Source organism: Ctenopharyngodon idella, chromosome 18 (assembly GCF_019924925.1).
Source record: "Ctenopharyngodon idella isolate HZGC_01 chromosome 18, HZGC01, whole genome shotgun sequence".
In the NCBI taxonomy this organism is placed as follows: domain Eukaryota; kingdom Metazoa; phylum Chordata; class Actinopteri; order Cypriniformes; family Xenocyprididae; genus Ctenopharyngodon; species Ctenopharyngodon idella.
In genome coordinates, this window is record NC_067237.1 from 25,434,183 (window position 1) to 25,455,510 (window position 21,328).

The 21,328-nt window shown below is 37.3% G+C and overlaps 1 protein-coding gene across 1 annotated transcript in view; it reads left to right on the forward strand.

Annotated features, from left to right (window-relative positions):
• Positions 1-1,045: 1,045 nt before the first annotated feature.
• The window catches only part of btbd11b (BTB (POZ) domain containing 11b), a 66,378-nt gene continuing 46,095 nt past the window's right edge, over positions 1,046-21,328 (forward strand). The window contains exon 1 of the mRNA XM_051870663.1: positions 1,046-2,273. Coding sequence (XP_051726623.1) covers positions 1,409-2,273 — 865 coding nt within the window. The 5' untranslated portion in view covers positions 1,046-1,408. The remainder of the gene's footprint in view (positions 2,274-21,328) is intronic.

Below are 21,328 nucleotides of genomic sequence, written 5' to 3' on the forward strand. Positions count from 1 at the left end.
CGCGTTAATTATGATATACACATTAATTGTCACATTAAAAATAGAATTGTAACGAAACTATGAGGGTCAGTGCCTTTCATTAAGGAAAAAACGTTACTCTTGGCAAAAACAGCTTTCAAACTGTTATATCCCTTTTATTTTCAGGTTTCTGAAGGAGTGCTGTCCAAAGAGGTCAGTGTTGAGTAAAATATGGTCCTCACTATATCAGAGCAAAGTTGAAAATACTTAAACGGTGAAGTGTATTTCAAGTCGAAAAGCGTTATGTATGCTTTCTTATGATACAGTGACTGATTCATAATCTTCAGTCTTTAAACATAAAAGTCTTGATATAATTTTGAACTCTTTTAATGTGTATTTTTGCCAAATACTTACCTACTGCATTAATCAAAGCTAAATAAGAGGTGCTTGATGCACCATTTTTGTCTTTAGTTTTAAATTGAGAAACATATGACCTTTACAGACTCTGGGACTGAAGTTCACAAGAACCCTCCATTCAAGATGACTAATATATTATGCATACTCTTCATTATTAATGAACAGGAATCTCGTTACTCTAAGCCCCATCTGAAAGGGAGAATGGGGAAGAGGACAGGTGTTCATTTGATCCCTTGCTTTTTTTCCCCTCAAACATGCTGCCCTGCTTGGTCTATTGGATCGGAGCAGTTTCATGCATGCTGACTACTAGTTGTATAAAGTCTATCTGTTTGTTTTGGCACTTAAGACCACTAGATCTAAAGCTCTGTTTTCACTCCAATTACAGCTGATTTACTGATGGAATTCTTGTAAATGGAATGCTTTATCTGATCAGAGTAAAAATAGTTTTAAACGATATAGTAAAAGAGAACTGAAAGTTCTGTAAAAAGTGGATGTTGATGAACAAGTTGGAAGTAAATGTAGTTAAATGCCACTTTACGTTTTAAAGGAAAAATCATAGTGGTACAAATTTATCTATCTTTCTATCTATGATCTGCAGTGACCTTTATATCATAACACTTTATGCAAGTGGGTGTCAAAATGTCAAAGGTTTCATTTTCATAGTGTCTGACATCTCCATATTTTTTAAAAGGGGATCTCCAGATGAACAGAAGTACATCATGCAGAACCGTGCACATTCAAAACCAACTGTACGCAGCAATGGTCCCGTCAGCGTATTGGATGCAGTACTGTATGTGGCTCCTCCTCCAACTGACGCTTCGCAGCCTTCAAACACACTAGTGTGTGCCATAACAACACCACTGCTCCTTCAAAGTTGGGGGCGCATTTTCAACAGTGAACGCAACAATTTGGAAACTCGCCTGTGCCTTTCCAATAGCATAGTGGACAGAATAAAGCCGTCAAGCAGTGGCGTTTGTTTGCAAAGTAACGTTTCCCCCTGCTTTCAGCCGTGTGGACAATATGAAGTGCAGTTATGGCAAAAAGGGGTAAATCCGTAGTGAGGACCCTGGAGGATTTGACGCTGGATTCGGGTTACGGTGGAGCCGCGGACTCCTTCAGGTCATCCAGCTTGTCTCTGTGCTGCTCCGAGGCGCACATCTCCTATGCGCATGGAGGGCACTGCTGGCATCTGACCGACTCCATGCGCAGTCGACACAACAGCCTAGACACCGTCAACACCGTCCTGGCCGAAGACGGCGAGACCCTGGAGTGTTCCGGACACTGTGCGAAACTTCCCGAGCTTGAGGATGTGCCCTGGAGCCTCGGGGAGGTGGAGAACGCGCTCAACAAGGAGGAAGAGTTGAGGTTTGGGACCGTGTCCGCGGATCTGTTAGCGCGCCTCTCCGCGCTCGTGAGCCGCGCGCTGGTGAGGATCGCCAGGGAAGCGCAGCGGCTGAGTTTGCGCTACGGCAAGTGCACCAAATACGAAGTCCAAAGTGCCATCAAGATGATCCTGTCGTGGACCATCTCGGTCAACTGCATCGCCGCGTCGCTCAGCGCGCTGTCCATGTACAACATGAGCACCGAGGATAAATTCAGCCGGGGGAAATCGGAAAGATGCGGCTTGGTCTTCTCCGTGGGGAAGTTCTTCAGGTGGATGGTGGACAGTAGGGTCGCGGTGCGCGTCCACGAGCATGCGGCTATATACCTGACCGCCTGTATGGAGAGCCTCTTCCGAGAGGTCTTTACCCGGGTGTTGAATAGCTCGGTGGTGGAGAAGGATAACGGGATCCCCAAATTTACACTGGAATCCTTTGAGCAGGCTCTGAGCAACGATTCGGAGTTGTACGGCCTCCTCTTGCCCTATCAGCATCTCACATGTGGGAAAAATGCCAATGGTAAGTTCTGCACTTCAAAAGCACTCTCACAAAATTGACAGGTTAATTGATTGTTTTCCTTGTTTTATTCTGGGAGAGGGTGAACACTTTATGTTTTTATGCCTCACGTTCGTTTCAGATTTTAATTATTGTAATGTGGTGGAAAAATCGTAACTGGCTATGATGTTTATTCAGTCAGTGACATTAACTTTTAGGCCCATTGCCCAGAGACTGACATCATCTGTGTATATATTATTACACTGCCTCAATGACTGAGTGCACAAGAATATTACAATATTCATCAGAATTTGGTCATATATTCTGGTTATCTAAGCATCATGTAAATACTTTACCCTGATTGCAAATACCAGATTATGCTAATATTCAGGTTAAAGATAGTTGTGAAATGTTAAGCTATTGAAGATGATGTGTAAAATTGGTTATTGGCTGCATTTACAGTACATGCATACGCGAGTTGATTGAGTTACTGTTAAAAAGAATAAATGACAAGATCATACTTAAATTTCTTCTTTGGATGCCAGAATATAGACCTTAATTGCAAAATAATGTGCATAAACACAGTAATTATGATTTTTGGCCCTCAGAGATGTGAGATGTAACTTAATTTTCCTGGGATGTGCTTTGATTTATGTGTGCTTGGACGTATTAGACATTAGACATAGTTTGGTTGTGTGTGCCTTGTGTATAATTTAATGATGTGTTAGGGAGCGGTTCATTTCTAATACCAAGCTCAGCTGCATTTTCCATGGGTAATCAGCTCACAGTACCATCTTGTTCTTCTTAATGTATCATTTGTACAGTTGTGGTACTTATGAATGTGCCATCCAGAATGTTTCCAGGCTCTAGTTAACATAATCCAAGTGATTGACCCTGGAGCTAAGGGACTATTCAATGTATAACTTCCAATAATGCTTGCGCAACATTGTGGACTTGACAGTATTGCAGCACTAAAGAGAATGATGATGTCATTGATTTAATACAGCTGCCTGGCAGAGCGGGTTTTTCTACAGTAGTCTATATATATACACACACATACTAACCTATACATACCATATATCAAGCAAAGTCTTGATGACTGATGAAACAAAGGAATCTTAGATTAGTTTTAGTGTATAACGGACAGATGTAAGTATCCCATTACTGAGTGCTCTCACCTCTGTTGGAATGCCTCATTTTGCATAGATTAAGAGGTGAGCATTTCAACAAACTAATTACGAGGAGATTACATCTCCTCCATAGTAAGGTACATTTCTTCCTCAAGGGTGGTTTCAAGATGGGCTGCCAGATAATAGCCCACCCTTTGTTCTTCTCTAGAGAGATCTTTTAATTGCACTAGGGGTTTATTTCGAGAAACATAGAGCCTTTTTCTACTGTAAATTCTGTTAGAGTTAGAATAAGCATACATTTTAGACATGCAATTGTTACACAACCTCTTAATTTGCTTGAATATGCATAACTGCATTACATGCGTTCCATAATGCAATCTGCAAGCTTCCTCCAGCCTGTCCTGCTGTGGTTTAGATGTGGAGGCAGTTGGTTCAGTTGCAGAGGTGGCCTGCTTTGAGTGTGTTTATGTGCCTGTGTGTATTCTGTGCCAAGCACTGAGGGGTATTTTAGTGTATGTTTGTGTGTGTGTGTGTGTGTGTGTGTGTGTTAATGGAGGCAGTGTTAGGGAGCCCAAGCATGACACGGCTCTAGTTGTACCAGGCTGCCCCAGTACACAGCAGGTTCTTTACTGTCTGGAGCTTTGGGTGTCAGGGATTTCTTCTGCAGCGGGTTTGCTGGAGGCATTAGAACAATGAATGGTAATGTTGGAGGATGAGGTAACAGTGGAGTCTTGGTTTCACAGATTATAGTTTTTAATACTTTAAACCCATGTCTATTTTTATCTATCAGGAATCACCGAGAAATGAGAGAGCAACACAACCATAGTCGGAATTCTAAAAGCTATCAATTGATTCTGATCTTAATTACTCAATTTAATTTGTCACATTGATGTCTTGACTGATCTTTCGGATTAGCTCTTGTCTTAGAAGAATGCAGGCAGTGCTGTGTTCAGTTTTTCCAGGTTCTTCTGAAGGCTCTTGGCCATCAGATTCTCTGCCCACAGACTTTGCTGAAAATGTAGATGATAACATTGCTAGAAATTTGCATTCTGCAGTGCAGCAATCCAGCAGGAAAGACAATACACATAAAAAGCAAAGGTAACAACACCCTCCTGGGGTGATATACCTGCCTAACTTGAGTCTATAGGAAACAATATGGCTAGAAGCAAGAGGAAGTTTAATGTGATCGACTTGTGCAAACCTTGTGCATTCCAGTATTGCACAATGATGTATTTTAAAGAGGTCATAATAAGGTTGGGTGGTATGACCAATATCTCATCTCACCGAATGACAAATTTTATGTCACAATACATATATATGACACAACAGTATTTATGTCACAATACATATATGACACATAGTATTTATGACAAAATAGTTTTTAATGGAAATTAAAGCCTCAGATGTCTTATATATTATATATTTAAGCTTTTTCTTTGTTACATAGATAATGGTCACTACATTAATATGATGTTTTTAGAAAATCATTAAAATTATAAATAGTCTGTAGAGTCAAAAATTATATAATATTATTTTAATAACAACAACAATAACAGCAATATGATAATAATAAATGTTATTATAACAAGAAATAATTTTTTATATTATATTTATATTATTTATAATATTATTTTATACAAATTATATATTATTTAATGATAGTGATGATGATGGTTTTTTTTCTAGTGTATATAGATAGTATCACTACTACATTATAATCAAGTTTAAGACAAATTGATATTATAAGAAGACTTAATATTATTTTAATAATAAGAAGAAGAACAAGAAAGTGACCCCTTCACATGATTTTTTAGTTTCTGTTTCATCACTCTGACACTTGTTCTATCCTGCCTGCTAAACTTTTTGTTTATGACATTAGATATTAGATACATTAGAGAGTTAAAAGTACAGACGATGATCTTCTGTAGGCATGTGATGTAGTATGTATGAGAGCGAAGCCCAATCGCACAGATGGCTCTCAGCATGACCGATGTGGCAGGTCCTGAGAGAGAAACACTCCTCTATTCATCAAAATTTACTGAACTATAAAACATAATGAGCTGAGCATTACACACTGTGTTTCTCACTCGAGCACAAGTATGTGCGGATTCACCCACACACATATGCACGCGCACACATTCCAGCTCTTGTAAATAAACAGACACACATATGGATGCGTGGCAGGAGTGAGGGCACCCACATTCACACAAACACACATACACACGCTCATTGTCAACATACTGGGTTAATGATGTGACACTCATTTTTTATGTAGATCTATTTATTTAAATGAAATAATTTGTTATTTTTTAATTTTTTTTTTTTAAATTTTTTTAACTGTTATACAGACCAACTTCAACTTTTTTTAATGAAGAAAATGTTTTGATCAAGTTCTGGATTTTTTTATGTGGCAAAAATGTCAAGGTCTTATAACCGTGCCTGAGATCGTTAAAAATCTCATTAAATGTCTGAAATTCTTGGGGGAAAAATATAGTTTGGCATTATCTGGTTTTTAAATTATTTCTTAAAAAGAATTAGAAATTAGTGAAGTAATTTTACATAAACTTTAGTCTGCCAAATCAAATAGTGGAGTAACTAACATGGGGGACGCTGTCTAATTGTAATGTGACAAAAAAAAAAAAAAAAAGAAAAGAAATGATCGTGTCAAGGTCAGGGTCAGTTCAAGGTCAGTATGTCTCTAATATTATATTAATAAATATGTATATTAAAAAAAAAACTTAATAACTTAGCAGATAATGCTCTGGCAGTATCTATAGGCACATACCGTAAACGTCTCTTCTATATTTCCTCACAGACTAGAATGAGATTACAAGCAGTCCTCACAGCAAAGAGTCTTGATAAACAAGGGCGCCCAAGACTGGAGAAAGACCAGACCTTTATCAATGTAATGCCCAGACTGAAGTTTACAATTCATCTTTACACATTCCAAGGGAAAAAGACACAGATGCATTTGTGGTGACTGCTATCAGCAGGCTCTTAGCAGTAGACAGTATTGACAAAGATCAGTTTGTGGCGCACAGTAATGAACACATTCCCACAAGCCCAAGGTCAGACAGAGGTCAGACAGCCTCCTTCAATATAGCAATCGATACCACTAAGGGTTTTGGCTTACTAGTTTGTCACTATGTTCAATAGTTGTAACAAGCTTCTATTGCTATATTCCAATTGGTATAATTCCTATCATATATTATAGGAAAGTTCCGGGTACCATTCAAGTTAAGCTCTATTGATCGCATTTGTGTCATGCTTATCACAGGCAACTCATTGACTCGTCATTCGGTTGCTGAACAAACAAAGACCTTGTTTGCAATTCACTTACAATAGCAGTCTATGGGGCATTCTAGATGGTTTAAAAGAAAAAAAAGCTTTACTTATTATTTTGCTTATATTAAAGGGATAGTCCACCCTAAAATTTAAATTCTGTCATCATTTACTCACCCTCGTGTAGTTCCAAACCTGTATGCATTTTTTTGTTCTGCTGAACACAAATGAAGATATTTTAAAGAATGTTGATAGCTAAACAATTTTGGTGCCCATTGACTGGAACCGAAGTTGACTTGGAAGTCAACGGGAACCAAACTGTTTTGTTACCAGCATTCTTCAAAATATCTTCTCTTTTGTCCCACAGAAGAAATGACGTGAGAGTGAGTAATTTTTGTGAATTTTTGTTTTTAGACTATCCCTTTAATTCTTTAAAATAAAATTATTTTATTTCAGTTCAGTTGTCTAAGTGGTGCAGTGCCTTACCCCATAGACTTCCATTACTGAATGATTAATTGGTTACTTGTAAGTTACCTTACTGTACCATATACATTGAAAACTTGTAACATCATATATATATATATATATAATATAGTTTAACATTACATGTGTAATTTTACTATAAAATATTTTAATTATATTTTCAAATTTTAGGGTTTTGGTAAAAACTATGAAATACCATATAATTCACGTTGAAAAACAGTAAAAGTGTATTCCCAGAAAAGCAGATTTTAATTCTTAAAGTCAATTGATATGTTAACAAAAATATAATACAAAAAAACTTACTTAAAAATATACAGTAAGTTGTAAAATATACAGGCCATACCGTCATACCTGAAACACTGTCACTGAATGAATTTCTTCCAACCACAGCCATTTTTTTACCATAAATTTAACAGGATATATATATATCAGGGGCGTTTCCTTCGAGGAGGCAAGGGAGGCAGTGCCTCCTCAAAAAAAAAAAAATAGGATGAGAAAATAATCCATATTACATATAAAACAACACAAATATTACAAATTACGACATTAAAAAGAGCGCAAGTCACTCGTATTTCTAAAGGAACACTGCCCAACAGCGACACCCGCAGGTAAAGTTACAGCAGGAGTCATGCCTCCCTTTCCACTCATAGAAAACCATTAGACCTCCTATAGCGTGCTGTGGGTTTTGTGGGGAGTAATTGAGAATGAATGGGGGAAAGTCACGTGAGAGGAGGCAATGTCTCCAACGTGCTATGATTGGATGTAATTGGTTATGATTGGATATGATTGGTTTGTGTGTTTATGTGCACGTTCCGCGCGTCAGTTTGATTGAACAAATGATGGCGTCAATGGGAAGACTAATTGAAAAGTAAGTAAACAGATCACCCAGTTAGATATCACGGCTTTATGTCATGTCAAAATCAAACTTGAAATGGGCTGAAAACATGATTTTTAGTGCAATCAGCTTGGAAATTAAAAATACATCTTCGTGTCTGTGACAGACGGTGTTTACGGAGCATGACTGATGATCCAAAATAACCTACGATTTTTTTTTACAGTTTTGACAGTTTGTAATACAGTAGCTAAATGTACTTTTTTATCTGAAATACCTAATTTAATACTTCTGTGTTTGACCCAAAAGATGTGCTCTCAGTTTTTAATCAAGAGCACCTCACCAAAGGGCTGAATTTTGAATACTCTGTGACATCCAACACCCACAACAAGACAACACATTCAGACATGCTTTATTGCGGTAGACCTGTACCTACTCACACCTGTTTGCTTTGTCACTGGCTGTTCTCTGCTTATCTAGAAGATGACATTGCTGCTCACATCCTGTGAAGATCTCTTCTCTGTTAGTGAATAGACTGGTGATCCTGTAAAAGAGAAAGACATAAAGAATGAAATAGACAGACAGAGAAAGAAAGCCACAGTGAATGTAGTGGTGCTCAGATGAAGAGGTACTGCAGGCAGCCAGCACAAAAAAGGCTGATGTAATTCAGAGCTTTTTTTTTTTTTTGAGTAGAAGGATTCATTAAATAAAACACCTTTTCATGTCAGACTATACCATGGTGTGTGTTTTGTCTGTGTGCATGAATGTGTGTATGTTCATGAAAGATTTGTGTGTGGGAAACCACCACATGTGCAAGATTGCAGTTATAAATGTGCACACAGAATCAAAACAACAGAAACCATAGTTCATATTAAGGTGTACAGGGTTCTTTTACTTTGGACTTGGAAAAGCAAAAGTCTGTCATCCTGTGTGACCGATTGCTACAGCTTCATCCTGTGTAGTTGGCATATGGTTTATATTATTTCAAGGTATGTGTGTGTGCATGTATTTTTTTCTGCTTTCATGACATTTTTATTACAAACACATGCTCCTTCCAGAATAAGACATTTCATGTAAAAAAAAAAAAAAAAAGCAAAAAAAAAAAGCAAAAAAAAAAAGGGGGGGGGGGGGGGCACTGCTAACATGATAAGGAGACCCATGTATCATCGTGGGTCACTTTCTGGAGAGGATGGACACAGATGCATTCAATTAACGGTGCAAATTGCCACAAGTTATACCGCAGAAAATTAAGTTTAGAAAGAGCCTACTTCTTTTGTTCCAATGACATAAACAAGAGAAATCAATGTGCAATCACTGAAGTTGGTCTGTGTTGTACTTGATTCTGTTTTCCATTAATGTGGCTACTTATTACAGTACTGCTTTGCTGCTTACTCAAATGGCATTAGATAGGTTGAGACATTTACGAAATTTATCAAAGCTTGAAAGCTTTTTAAAAAGCTGAAAGCATTCAGACTAAATTTGGGTTTAGTTTCTCAAGCCCTCTTGCACGAGTCCTGTAACAAACAGTTCAAACTGGCAATTTCACATTTACATTTAGATTTAATCATTTAGCAGATGCTTTTATCCAAAGTGACTTTTACTCATAATTTTAAATCTGATGGTATGAAACCAAATTTGCACCTGCCTATATTTACAGGTATTGGGATTTTGGTAAAAACATAAAAATTTTTGAACAATAGTTTTTATTAGATCTTCAAATTTTGGTCATATGGAGTAAACCAGGGGTTCCCAATTCCAGTCCTCACTCCTTCCCGCCCTGTACAGTTTGTATTGCTGCATCCCAATTCACCTACTTATACTACGCCCTAAAAGTATGTATTCTTTTTGTGAAGAAAAAAGAACATACTTTTGAGTGTGTAGCAAAAGAGTAGACAAGCTATCAGTCATTAAATTGCGTCTTTTAATCGCATAGTTACACGCATCCTGTCACTGTAAACTGGCCTGTCAATCATCTTGTCACTGTTGAAATCCTCCACATTTCATTTCATGTAAGTTACTGCCATAGCGGAGTGAAAAGAAGTAGCACGTTGATCTGCCAGTCGTGGGTCTTTCATGTGGAGAACTCTCCTCATGTGTTTGCATAATGATGCATTTAAACGCTAATGGACTAACAGATCTTTATGTTGCAGATGAAATACAACATGGATAACATTAAATAAATATTTTTTATCAGGCTAAATGTTGATTATTAGTCACTTAAATCCCTTTATCTAAACCTCTTTACTTAACCGTCGGTCGCGCACATTCGCCATGTTTGTAGTTTTTTAACACTTTTTATTCATGTTTGTAGTTCTGAACCAAATCCACCTCCAAAGCACAATGGGTTGTGGGCAATATTAGGCGTTATAGTGTGCACGGATCCACACTTTCAAAATCTACTAGAAATAGTAGACCATCTGGGGACTTTTGGCATACTCTTTTCAAAACACTACGCTTTGGGACACACTTATTGTAATCTCACATATTACTTAGGATGGATAGTATTCACATTGGGATGCAGGGTCTGTCTCTCTTATCTGACACACCTGATACAGATCATTAGAAGGAAGCTTCATAAACTCGTGTGTTACAATTGACAGGGTCCCTACGCAGTGTTCACTACGCCCTACTCCCTGAGCACGGGCTATCTGTTGGAGTTCACTTCACTTGACAAAATGTGTTCATTCGCAACACCCTGCAACATCTTCAAACACGGACGAAACTCAATTTGCACATATTAGAGGAGTTTAGGGTTTGATGCCATAATATACTTCTGTAAATATATATAATATACATTACGATAAATATAATATACATTACTTTCATTTAATATGTGTATAATACATCCATATAAAAATTAATTATAAATTTCACTTAATCTAATGTCAAATTCAAAAGCCCTAAACTGAATGATAAATTTATGTTGTGATCGTTAATATGAAAATAAGCGTAATTTGGTTCATTTAAATATCTTTTTATCTTATTTAACGCTTCTCACGCACTTTACACCTGCGAACAGCCGCATACAAACACACCTGGTTCGGATTGGAATCTCCTATAAGATAGGAAAATACCCCTCAAATGGGACCCACCCCTCAACTGAGTGTGTCAGATAAGGGACATACAAAATGTGCAGAGCGGGGAAATTGGGAACTCCATGGCGTAAACCAATGTTCCACTGTAGACCAGCATTTCAGTATTGGCCATTTTGTTGTACTGCTGTATTTTTCCAATACTTTAGTCTGTTTAGATCAAGGTTGCCTGAGCAATGTAAGATCTGTGTGTGTATTTGTGTATATTGGTCGTTCTGTTCTTGCAGTTTGTGTTTATCCATTTGCGTGTGTGAATCTTAGCCATGGGGAAAGTTTTGTAACTGAGTCATTAGAATATTCATATTTTATACCCCAGTCGTGGAATCCTGGCTGGCCTGGTGACTGTGATTAAGATGATGGATGACAGAGGGTGTGATTTATGCAAACAAAGAATTAAATTATGACTAAAATACTGGGTCACAGTGTTTGAGATTTCAAACACATCTGGATCACAGCATCATCTTATTGTGAGGTGTTTGGACATGATTGATGGGAAGGACTTTTTGTGACCTTTCCAAAATGACATCTAGTAGAGTTGGTCAATCTGGTCAAATATCAAAAAATCAATCTCAACATTACCGTTTAAAGGTTTGGGGTCAGTAAGACTTTCATGATGTTTCATGATGAATTATTTTAAATGTATCTTTCTTGAATATTCAATATATTGGCCAGCACTAATAACCATTTAAAAACTTGTTTTTAATGGTATTTTTGTTGTATCACGTTGTATCACTTCTTAACTGTGTCATGACCCATCTTGTCATCTGTCTGTTATGGCTCATTAGTCTGCTCTCTTTCTGTTTCCTCAGAAGTTCTCCTTTTTTAGGATTGTCCTCTTGTGGTTCTCTTTCAGGGAGTCTTTCAGGGAGTCTGTAAGGAAGTCCCTCTTAGCTGTTATAAACATATTCAGAGAAGTTTGCGTAATTTTACTGGTTTCAGGTGACTTGTCTTTGATGTAATTAAGGGAAGTGGTCCACAAGCAGATGGCTCTAAATCATGTTGTGATTATTAATCACATGCACATGACCATCATGCCTGAATGCTAATGATGATAACAAGTTGTTTGAAAGTATGACTAATGGTTTTCATTTATTCAGTTATGTAATACTTGATATAGGCTCAGCTTTAGTGCCTCACTCTCTGAATTTAGTTTACAGTTTCACCTTTGAGGAAGAACCTAACAAGGACGCACACAAAATAAAATTACTACACGCCCAGGCATGTTAACAAATGCAGCACTATGTAGCACATTTGCTAATATGCGGCAGAGATGTACAGACTCGTAAATTCTGTGGTTTTAGCTTTTCAACTATCTGCGGGGCCACCAGATCGCAATTAATTACTGTTTACACATACCCTTCGGTGTTTCATGGCAAAATGAAGTGCTGTGGATCATGTTGACTAGGCTAACTCACTGCACACATCTGAGATTAGCCCTTATCTCCACATCAGAATACTGCCATGATGTGGTAATGGCTGCAGTTTTTCAGAAAGGTATCATCTGAGTCTCAAGTTACTCACTCTATCCTTGCCATCTAAAGCTATAAAGCTATAAATAGGTTTCTACTCCAGTATATCCAGAAAAAAACTTGCCTGCCATTTTCTATTTGTCTTCAGAAAGTATGCTTCCAATTGTGTCTTGTGCATTTCCCTTAGGAAGTGGGTTGTAAGCGCCTGCATCACATAAGAAGGAAGTAATCTTCCCGTGTGTTTGCCTGACCAACCAAAAGCCTTGTGGTGAATGGTCAGAGTTCCCCGCCTGCACACACGGGTAAAAACGTTTCCATCCAATTTAGTCCATTCACTCTCATAGCAGAGGCCGAAAGTAGGGCAGCCAATGACTAAATGCTGAGCTGCCTTGGTAAGCCTTTATTCGAATGGAACGATAGGGTTGAAGCTGGCAGTCGTTTCGACCTGGAAAGCATAGTGACGTAGTCTAATCAAACAGGCGCACTGAAAATCCACTCACCGTAGCTTCGCATGCACCAGACCGCATTCTTTAATAGGGCTGTCAAAAAGAGAGTGACCATCTGGAAAACAAAGTATTGGATGGAGTATGTCATAAAATGTTGAACTTTTCCTCTCTACATGAGCTCAGAAGCGCACTACCAAGCTTTGCTTGACTTTTTTGAAGGAGTTATATGATGAAGACGTTCTCCATCTTCTGAAATAAAATAATTCGATGTACTATGAAAAAACACACTGCAGCTTTCAAAATTTGAAACTTTGTTTCAGCACGGATTGTCATTTTAAACTGTCAAAATGTAATACAGACTTGGCGAACGGGCTGTTGTTGAAGGATGGAGCTGTTAGAAACTATATTGGAGCTGACAGCAAACTCAGAGTTCTGTTACTTATTTTTTATGTTAAAAGGGGGTTCACATCAAAGTCTTAAAGGCACAGCAGCATGACAATGAAATAAAAATGACAATTCTGTTGTCTTTTACTTCATAAGTTCATGAGGTTATGAGAAAAGATTAGGATTATTTATCAAAATGTATCATTTTGTGTTCCACAGAAGTCATACAAATTTGGAACAACATGAGGGGGAGTAAATGATGACTGTTTAAAGGGGTCATGACATGGATTTTTTTTTTAAATTATTTTAATATGTTCCTTTGGGTTCACTTATAATGTAAAGGTTTTTGCACAAAAAAACAACAACAAATATATATGTGGAAAAATAATTATTTTCCACCCTCATTCTGACCCTCTGTCTGAAATTATCCGTTTTTAAGGGGCGGCTCCTTTAAGGTTTGTCAATAAATGGCCACTGTTTTGATTGGCTAACACCATTGCATAGGAAACAGTTTCAACACCCCACTTGCTATTGTATGTGAGTAAGTGTTTTAAAAATATAAAATTAAATAATTTACAAAGCATTATGAAATTGCTTACTTACACTGTGCCTCATTTACAAAACAATCTGTAGTCCAATTCTCTGAACAAATATATAATCCTCTGACGCGATCCAGGACGCCATTAAAAATAAACCATCCACTTGTTCATGATGCTGGTGTCATTCTGAAGTCAAGGGCTGGGAAAATAAATCGATGCATCGCAAATCGAGAAATGATTCTGGACCGATTCTGATATTTTCCGAATACATTGCGATTCTCTCTCGAATCGATTCTGAGCTTAGTTTTTTAACAGCAGATGGCACTGCGTGCATTAGAAACAGCTGTACTTTGCTTGCTTCCAATTCCTTACGCATACACCACTTGAACCTTCTATAAAATAATCATTCATAAAGTTCAAAAAGGTTGAAACGAATTACAAGTGTGTTTGCAGTTGGCTGTTTACATTAATCTCGCGTCATAAAAGCATTCTGAGGTGCAAGTACATTCTCAGACTCAGCCGAATGCACGAAAGCTCTTCTTCATGAGCATTTGAGCGTGCGGTTAAAAACTAGCCTAGAGCACCATCTTCTGTTAAAAACTAAGCTCAGAATCGATTAGAGAGAGAATTGCGATGCATTCATCATTTTTGGAGCTTGATTAAATAAATGCTTTGTTTATAATGAGGACGTTTTAAACTATAAAACTTTGGATGTTTTAGTGGTACAAAGACCTCTTACATGTCAAAGATCAAGGCAATTTTGATTTCTCATGCCATGACCCCTTTAAATTTTGTCTTAACTCTTTAAATTTTGCCTGAATTCCACAGGTCAGATAGGGTGGACAATGGTCAGACAAGCTCTGAAATTATGTTTTAACATTTTACGTTAAGAGTGAAAATAATAAGGAAATTAAAGAGCAGTTTTGGTTAATTGTAGAGGGTTGAAGCATCTTATCAGTGACTCATATACACTATCCTCCCACTACAGGCATTCAAAGGAGGTGACAAACGTGCTGATTTCTGTTTTCTTATTTCTCCAGGGAAGTTAGCCTTCGTTACAATCCATGACAAAAGATTATTCATGGTTGCAAAAGATCTGTCATGTTTTTGGCATTGTTTTAAACCACACCTGCAAAGAAAATAGGACATCAGATGATTGACTGATTCTGCACTGATTCACTGATCTCAAAATATCTCAGAATGAAACTGAAAAAATGTCATTTTAAGGAAGATTTGACTCATTTAGAAATCACCTTGTGCTTGTCAGATGACCTATATTTTATGAAACCATTTAAGGGAAATTTCTTTAAAAGAAGAAGTAGGGGTTTATTTTAGAAGAATATATAGGAACATCGTGGTTTAGGATCAAGGTCGTATGTCTTGTCAAAATAAAAACTGCAGTACATTCAGTAGATAGTGAGATGCTTGTCTTTGTTGTTTCTGTCAGCAATCCATAGTTAAGCAATATGTTTTAAGGGATCGTGACAGAACTGGTTCATATTTAACAAAGTTATCAGATTTGCGGCAAGAAATATTTAGATTGTCCAAGCCTGAGGTGATCTAAGGATGCATCACTGTCATTCCAAATCGCTAGCTGGATCAAATTAATTCTAATGAGAATTAATCCATAGTCCGATAATTAAATGTTCCACGACTTTGCAGCATATCTAGCCTCTTCATCCAAAATACAAACCAGTGTAATTGGCTATATTAATATCAGATCAGTTTTGAAATTGATTCATTATCAATGATTTACTTTAATGTGAATCTTACCACAGTTGATTTTGATGGATATTAAGTAATACTGCAATGTAATGTGCAAAGAATACATAAGAAAACAATACATACACTACTGTTCAGAAGTATGGGGTCAGTACATTTATTTTTAAAAGAAATTAATGCTTTTATTCAGCAAGGATGCATTAAATTGATCAAAAATGACAGTAAATACTTTTTTTTTTTTTTTTTTTTTTACAAAATTGTTACAAAATATTTCAATTTATAATAAATGCTGTTCTTTTGAAAAAAAAAAAAAAGTATCAGTTTCTGCAAAAATATTAATCAGCACAACTGTTTTCAACATTGATAATAATAAGAAATGTTTCTTGTGCACCAAATCAGCTTATTAGAATGATTTCTGTAGGAACGTGTGACTTTGGAAACTGAAATAATGGCTGCTAAAAATTCAGCTTTGCCATTACACAAATAAATAACATTTTAAAATATAGTGCATTTTTGTATAGTGTATACTGTATTTTTGATCAAATAAATGTAGCCTTGGTGAGCATAAGATACTTCTTTCAGAAATATTTAAAAAATCTCAAACTTTTGAACGGTACTGTACATATCAAAGTTATATAAGATTATACACCGCATTTCACACTGTTACACCATCACCAAATAAAGTCATCAAACCTCGCTAGAGTTTAAAAAAAGGTCCGTTTTAGTGAATTGACAATTGTTTTTTGGGATCCTTGTCAGAGTTCTTCTCTCGCTTGCCTCTCTGGAGACTTTTGAGTCTCTCTTTAGAGTATGTCGATAGATGTTTACACAAAAAATAGCTCAACACGCTAAAGGGCCCGCATGTCAAAAGAAATCAGCGAACAATAAAGCGGTGCCCCTGCCAATCCCTCTGGCTTTTGTTCAGAACTCATGCAACCAGCCCATCTGTCCTGAGATGCTCCCTCTGAAATGCTCCTGCCTGGCTCCCTTTTATATTAATCTTCCTGCCAAGCGCAGCAATTCCCTATGGTAGAGTTGCACTGTAGATTGGAAAAATGTGTTGTGTGTATGCTAATGATGAACCACGCAAAAGGCCTTTGTGATACTTCATCTCCATCTTTGAAGTGAGATGCTTTTAAGGCAGGTATGCCTACATATTACAAGCTATTTACTTCTGAACCTCATGACAGGTGCTTTATCTGGTATAGAGGGCATGTGAAGGGAATTCTGTGATCGTAGTTTTGGAATAAAAATACAAGACAGCACTCATCGACTGAACTCTCTCCAACTGAGTTTCTTGTGCAAGAGGAAGCAGTGCCTGTCAGCTGTAATTCTTGCATTGATATTGTTGTTTAACATCGGTTTCTTATACGCTGCCTTTGACATGGTGGCCTATCGCCTTAGGATGCATTACGCAGAAGAAAAGAACAAGCTTGTTTGAATTACGTTCTGCATGAGGGGTTATGCCGCTGATGCTCTTCCATATCTGATGGACGTGTTCTGGCAGCGGTCTGTAACAAAATACAGAATTTTCAGAAAGAATAATACAGATTCTTGTTGGTTAAAGAAAAACAAAAAATAGATGATCATTGTCTATTTAGGCTATTTCTCAATTTCATTATCTCATTTCCTGTACTATCTCCAATTCTCCAAACTTCCCTGTTCCACAGAACATTGTGACACTACAATAACACTTCACAAGCCTATATATGGCTTTTGTTTATATAGTTGCACTTTTTTCTGTCCTTTTCAGTTGTTGCTTGTCAGATTGTACACCCCAGTGGATAAAAAATGGGAAACTGTTTGCCACTAGATGTCTTTATGTCAGAGTGTGATATACATCATAATTAACACTCTGATCTTAATTTTGGTCTTTTGTATTATACATATGCATGCATGTTTGTTTTTAAAAGATATTTTAAAATTGAATAAGACCTTTATCACAATTTGTTTTTCATTTAATTTGCTTTATTTAATATTGTTAATCTGGTACCCCAGTTTTGGTTAGATGGCTTTCCAATGTAGTGACTGATTTGTAGCAAGGGTCACTATTTCCTGACCTGGGTTAACATCTGCCATGATCCTTGTTTGTTTGACCACATAGTGCTGGCTCTAAAAATAAACCAGCAGCAGGCAGTTCCTCCTCTGCTGCTCAGTTCAGAGTGTATGTGTGATTTAATACATGTGATGTGAAGTTTCTCTGTGCTATTATCAGGTGTGGCCTTATAACTACTGATAATTTAATATAATATTTAATACATAAAGTAAAAGTTAGTGTGTGAGTAACTTTTGTCTTTTGGCCAGAGGGCATGGAGTGAGTCAGAGAGGCTAATTTCCATCATTTGATAAGGGACAATGAGGACACGCTTGATTGGATCGTTCACTTCATTGCTTTGTCATTTAAGTCTAATGTTAGTCATTCAGTGCCAGTGGGAAAGCGTCAGAAACATTTAAACTCCATTTCAGCAGCATGAAGAGCTATTAAGATTATCCGCTTTTTGTTGTAATTGCTTCATTTACAGTTGAATGAAAAGAGATGATTTATTTGTGGTCAGATACAACCAACACATAGTTCAGTTTATGCATTGGGTAAAAGCTTAAAGCCATTGGGTTTGGATAAAGGAAATACCGGTCCTTGGTCTGTATTTATGATTAATATACTACATATTTAGCTAGGCATTTACTGTGGCTCTGAAGTTTTATTTGCCTCTGAAGTCACTAGTTAACCCCTCCTGAAGGAACAGAAACACAGCATGGAACATTTCATGTCTGTGGCCACAACCCACTACATGACTGGAAACCATTGAAAGAATCTCTTGCTAACACCCAGCAAACTGACATCATCCCTTAAATATCCAGAGTAAACAAAGTTTCCTGTACTCCACCATGGAAGAACTCCATGTGCTCAGAGTTTGTCCTGCGAATGCTGTAGAATTTACAACTTCATTATGTGTGTCATCGATTCATAAGTGGATGGATAAACCGCCCACTATTATGCCGTTGTAAATGTTCATTAGTTCTCGTTTTTGGAGTTTCTGAGGCGCTATGATAGTGATGTCAGAAAGTGCTGAATTCACGTCATTTCAGAATTACCATAATTACAACATGACAACTTTTTCTCTGAGCTGAAATTACTCATTTCGATGGCAACGTTAATAATGTGGGTGTGGCTTAATCACTACATTAATTGTATGAGCTTGCAATATGTTTAAGAAAAATGAAAGATAAAAGAAACATACACCAGGTAGCACTGGATATAATAAATAGGCTGTGTGTAGAGGTTATAATTGGTAATTGTCAACCATTTTAGTTTTACATGTCAGAATAAAGATTGATATGCTTATTTTTTAAGTGAATAAATGCTGTGTAATAGTGGTGGGGAGTTTTCAGTGATTCTTTCTGCATGTAACGTTGTTACGCCTGTAGGTGGCGGAAAATTAGTGGGCCCTATCATATCAACGCAAGTGTTTTTTGCTAGTTTCAGCCCAACGCAGTTATCATTTTCATGTCCTGCACCACGCTGTTTAAATATCAAATGCATTTGTGCCCATTTGTGTGCCCATGGGCGTGCTGGTCTGAAAACTAGGTATGTTCAGGTGCATTTCCTTGCTAGAGAAGCGTTCAGTTTTTCCGCTTGCAAATTCCAGCATGTAAATAGCGAATCCGCCATGGCACGAGCGCAACTGGCTTTTAAAGGCAATGGGAGATGAGAGCAAAACACACCCATTACTCATTAAGAGAATAGGGACAACCCTTTAAGACCATTTTTCCCCTTGCTAAACTAGCAAAAGTGTATTCGGACACGCCCTAAGTGCACTTGCATCGTGCGCTTTAGACCATGCGCTTAGATCACAATGTTTTCTTATTCATTTCACCGATTCATTCAGCAGATTAGTTTGAACATGCTGATTCAGGACCATAACAACTGTGAAGGGTAATTCATTGAATTGTTCACGCAACCAATTTGTTTAAAAACACTGATTCATTCAGGAACGAAACGGCACTACACTGTGTTAAGTGGAGATGCGGAAAACTTCAAAACTTCACTGCTTCTTTGTTTGGATTTGTTTTCGTTACAAAAACAGACAAAGGAACTGCCAGTAATATATCTACAAATGTAAGTTTCTCAATATAAACTTCTTGTGTGGTGTAAAAGCAATGTCACACTCTTAGTCGTTCGAATATGCTTTGGCTGTCGGCAAGAGGTCGCAGTGTGATATTGCTGTTTTTTGCTCTGTTAATTTGTTGGTTTATCTACACATGCAAAGTTTTTAGGGCTGTCGATTTAAAACTTGTATTTATGACAATTCTGACATGGTGTGAACACTGTATAAGCCCAGGTTGTGGGGATCTGGACAGTTTATGGACAGCTCTGTGGCTCAGTGTATAAGATATCTGCCAAAGCGCTGCATAACATTAATTTACGAGGGAACACAAATTCAGAAAGGCCAATGAAAGAGGTCCAGGGCATTATCACTGATTTTGCTGATAAAACTCATGTTTTTAATTAGGTCTGCTGAGGCATTAAAATAACTATGAAAACATTAAAGAAACATTGAGAACAAGTTTTGCCCTGATGAGATCTGTAAGATGGAGCCAGTCCACAGTGAAGCTTGCTGACATTGGGTTTCTCTGTTACTGAACAAACTTCATCCTGAGTGTGTGATTTGATCTCTAGAGACTGAATTTACTGCTGCTCTCATAGATATGCCCGTGCTAGGCTGCTTTCCCACACAGTTGTCAGTGCCATATGGAAATTATTTCACCAATCCACCTGGCAATTCATGAGGCCAAAAGTGATAAGAATATTCCCTCTAATCTAACTGGACATTTGAGCCTTTATGTAACTGACAGGGGTTCACTTTTCAACTCAGCACACCTGTCAGCTGTTGGTGCATTATGCAGAGGACGTATTCAGTGTTCATGGTCCTATATACAGTATGATATTCTGGAGCATCAGTGATAAAAGCAGCCTAGGTCAGATCTGTTAGTAAGTGTACATCAACAGCCAAAGCCTTGGCTGCCATATTTGTGGCTTACTCATTACATGGCCAAACCCCATTATGCACTTGACCTCATGGGAATATCAGCAAATTAAATTTATTCAACCAGGATGGATAGACATCCAGTTTTCTCAACACAGTCTCAAATTTCACCCAAAAAATGAACATTCTGTCACCATTTCCGTCCCTTATGTCATTCCAAACCTGACTTTCTGTGTTGTTGGTGTTTTTTTTCCCTGCCCACTCTTGTCAATATAATGAAAGTAAATGTGGACCAGAATGCTCTAAAATGACAAAACAGCACCATTAAAGTGTCATGAGAGTGTGGAAAATGCACTATATTTTGTCTTCTGAAGCCATATGACAGAGTTCATGAGAGAAATAGCAATGTCTAGTTTGTGACAAATCATTCTTTTGAGTCATCTTTTGAATGAATCATTGTTACTTTTCACAAAACAGTCTGAATGATTCATTCACAAATTGGACAGATTTGGTTCTCAAGTTCAGTTAATATTGATTAATAGTAAGTTATTGGTGAATAATAGAGGTGTAACAGTACACAGAAGTCACGTTTCGGTACATACCTCGGTTTTGGGGTGACAGTTTGGTAAGATTTCGGTATAATAGGAAAAGTGGTCACACTTTACTTAAGGGTCCAATTCTCACTATTAACTAACTATTAACTATGACTTTTGCC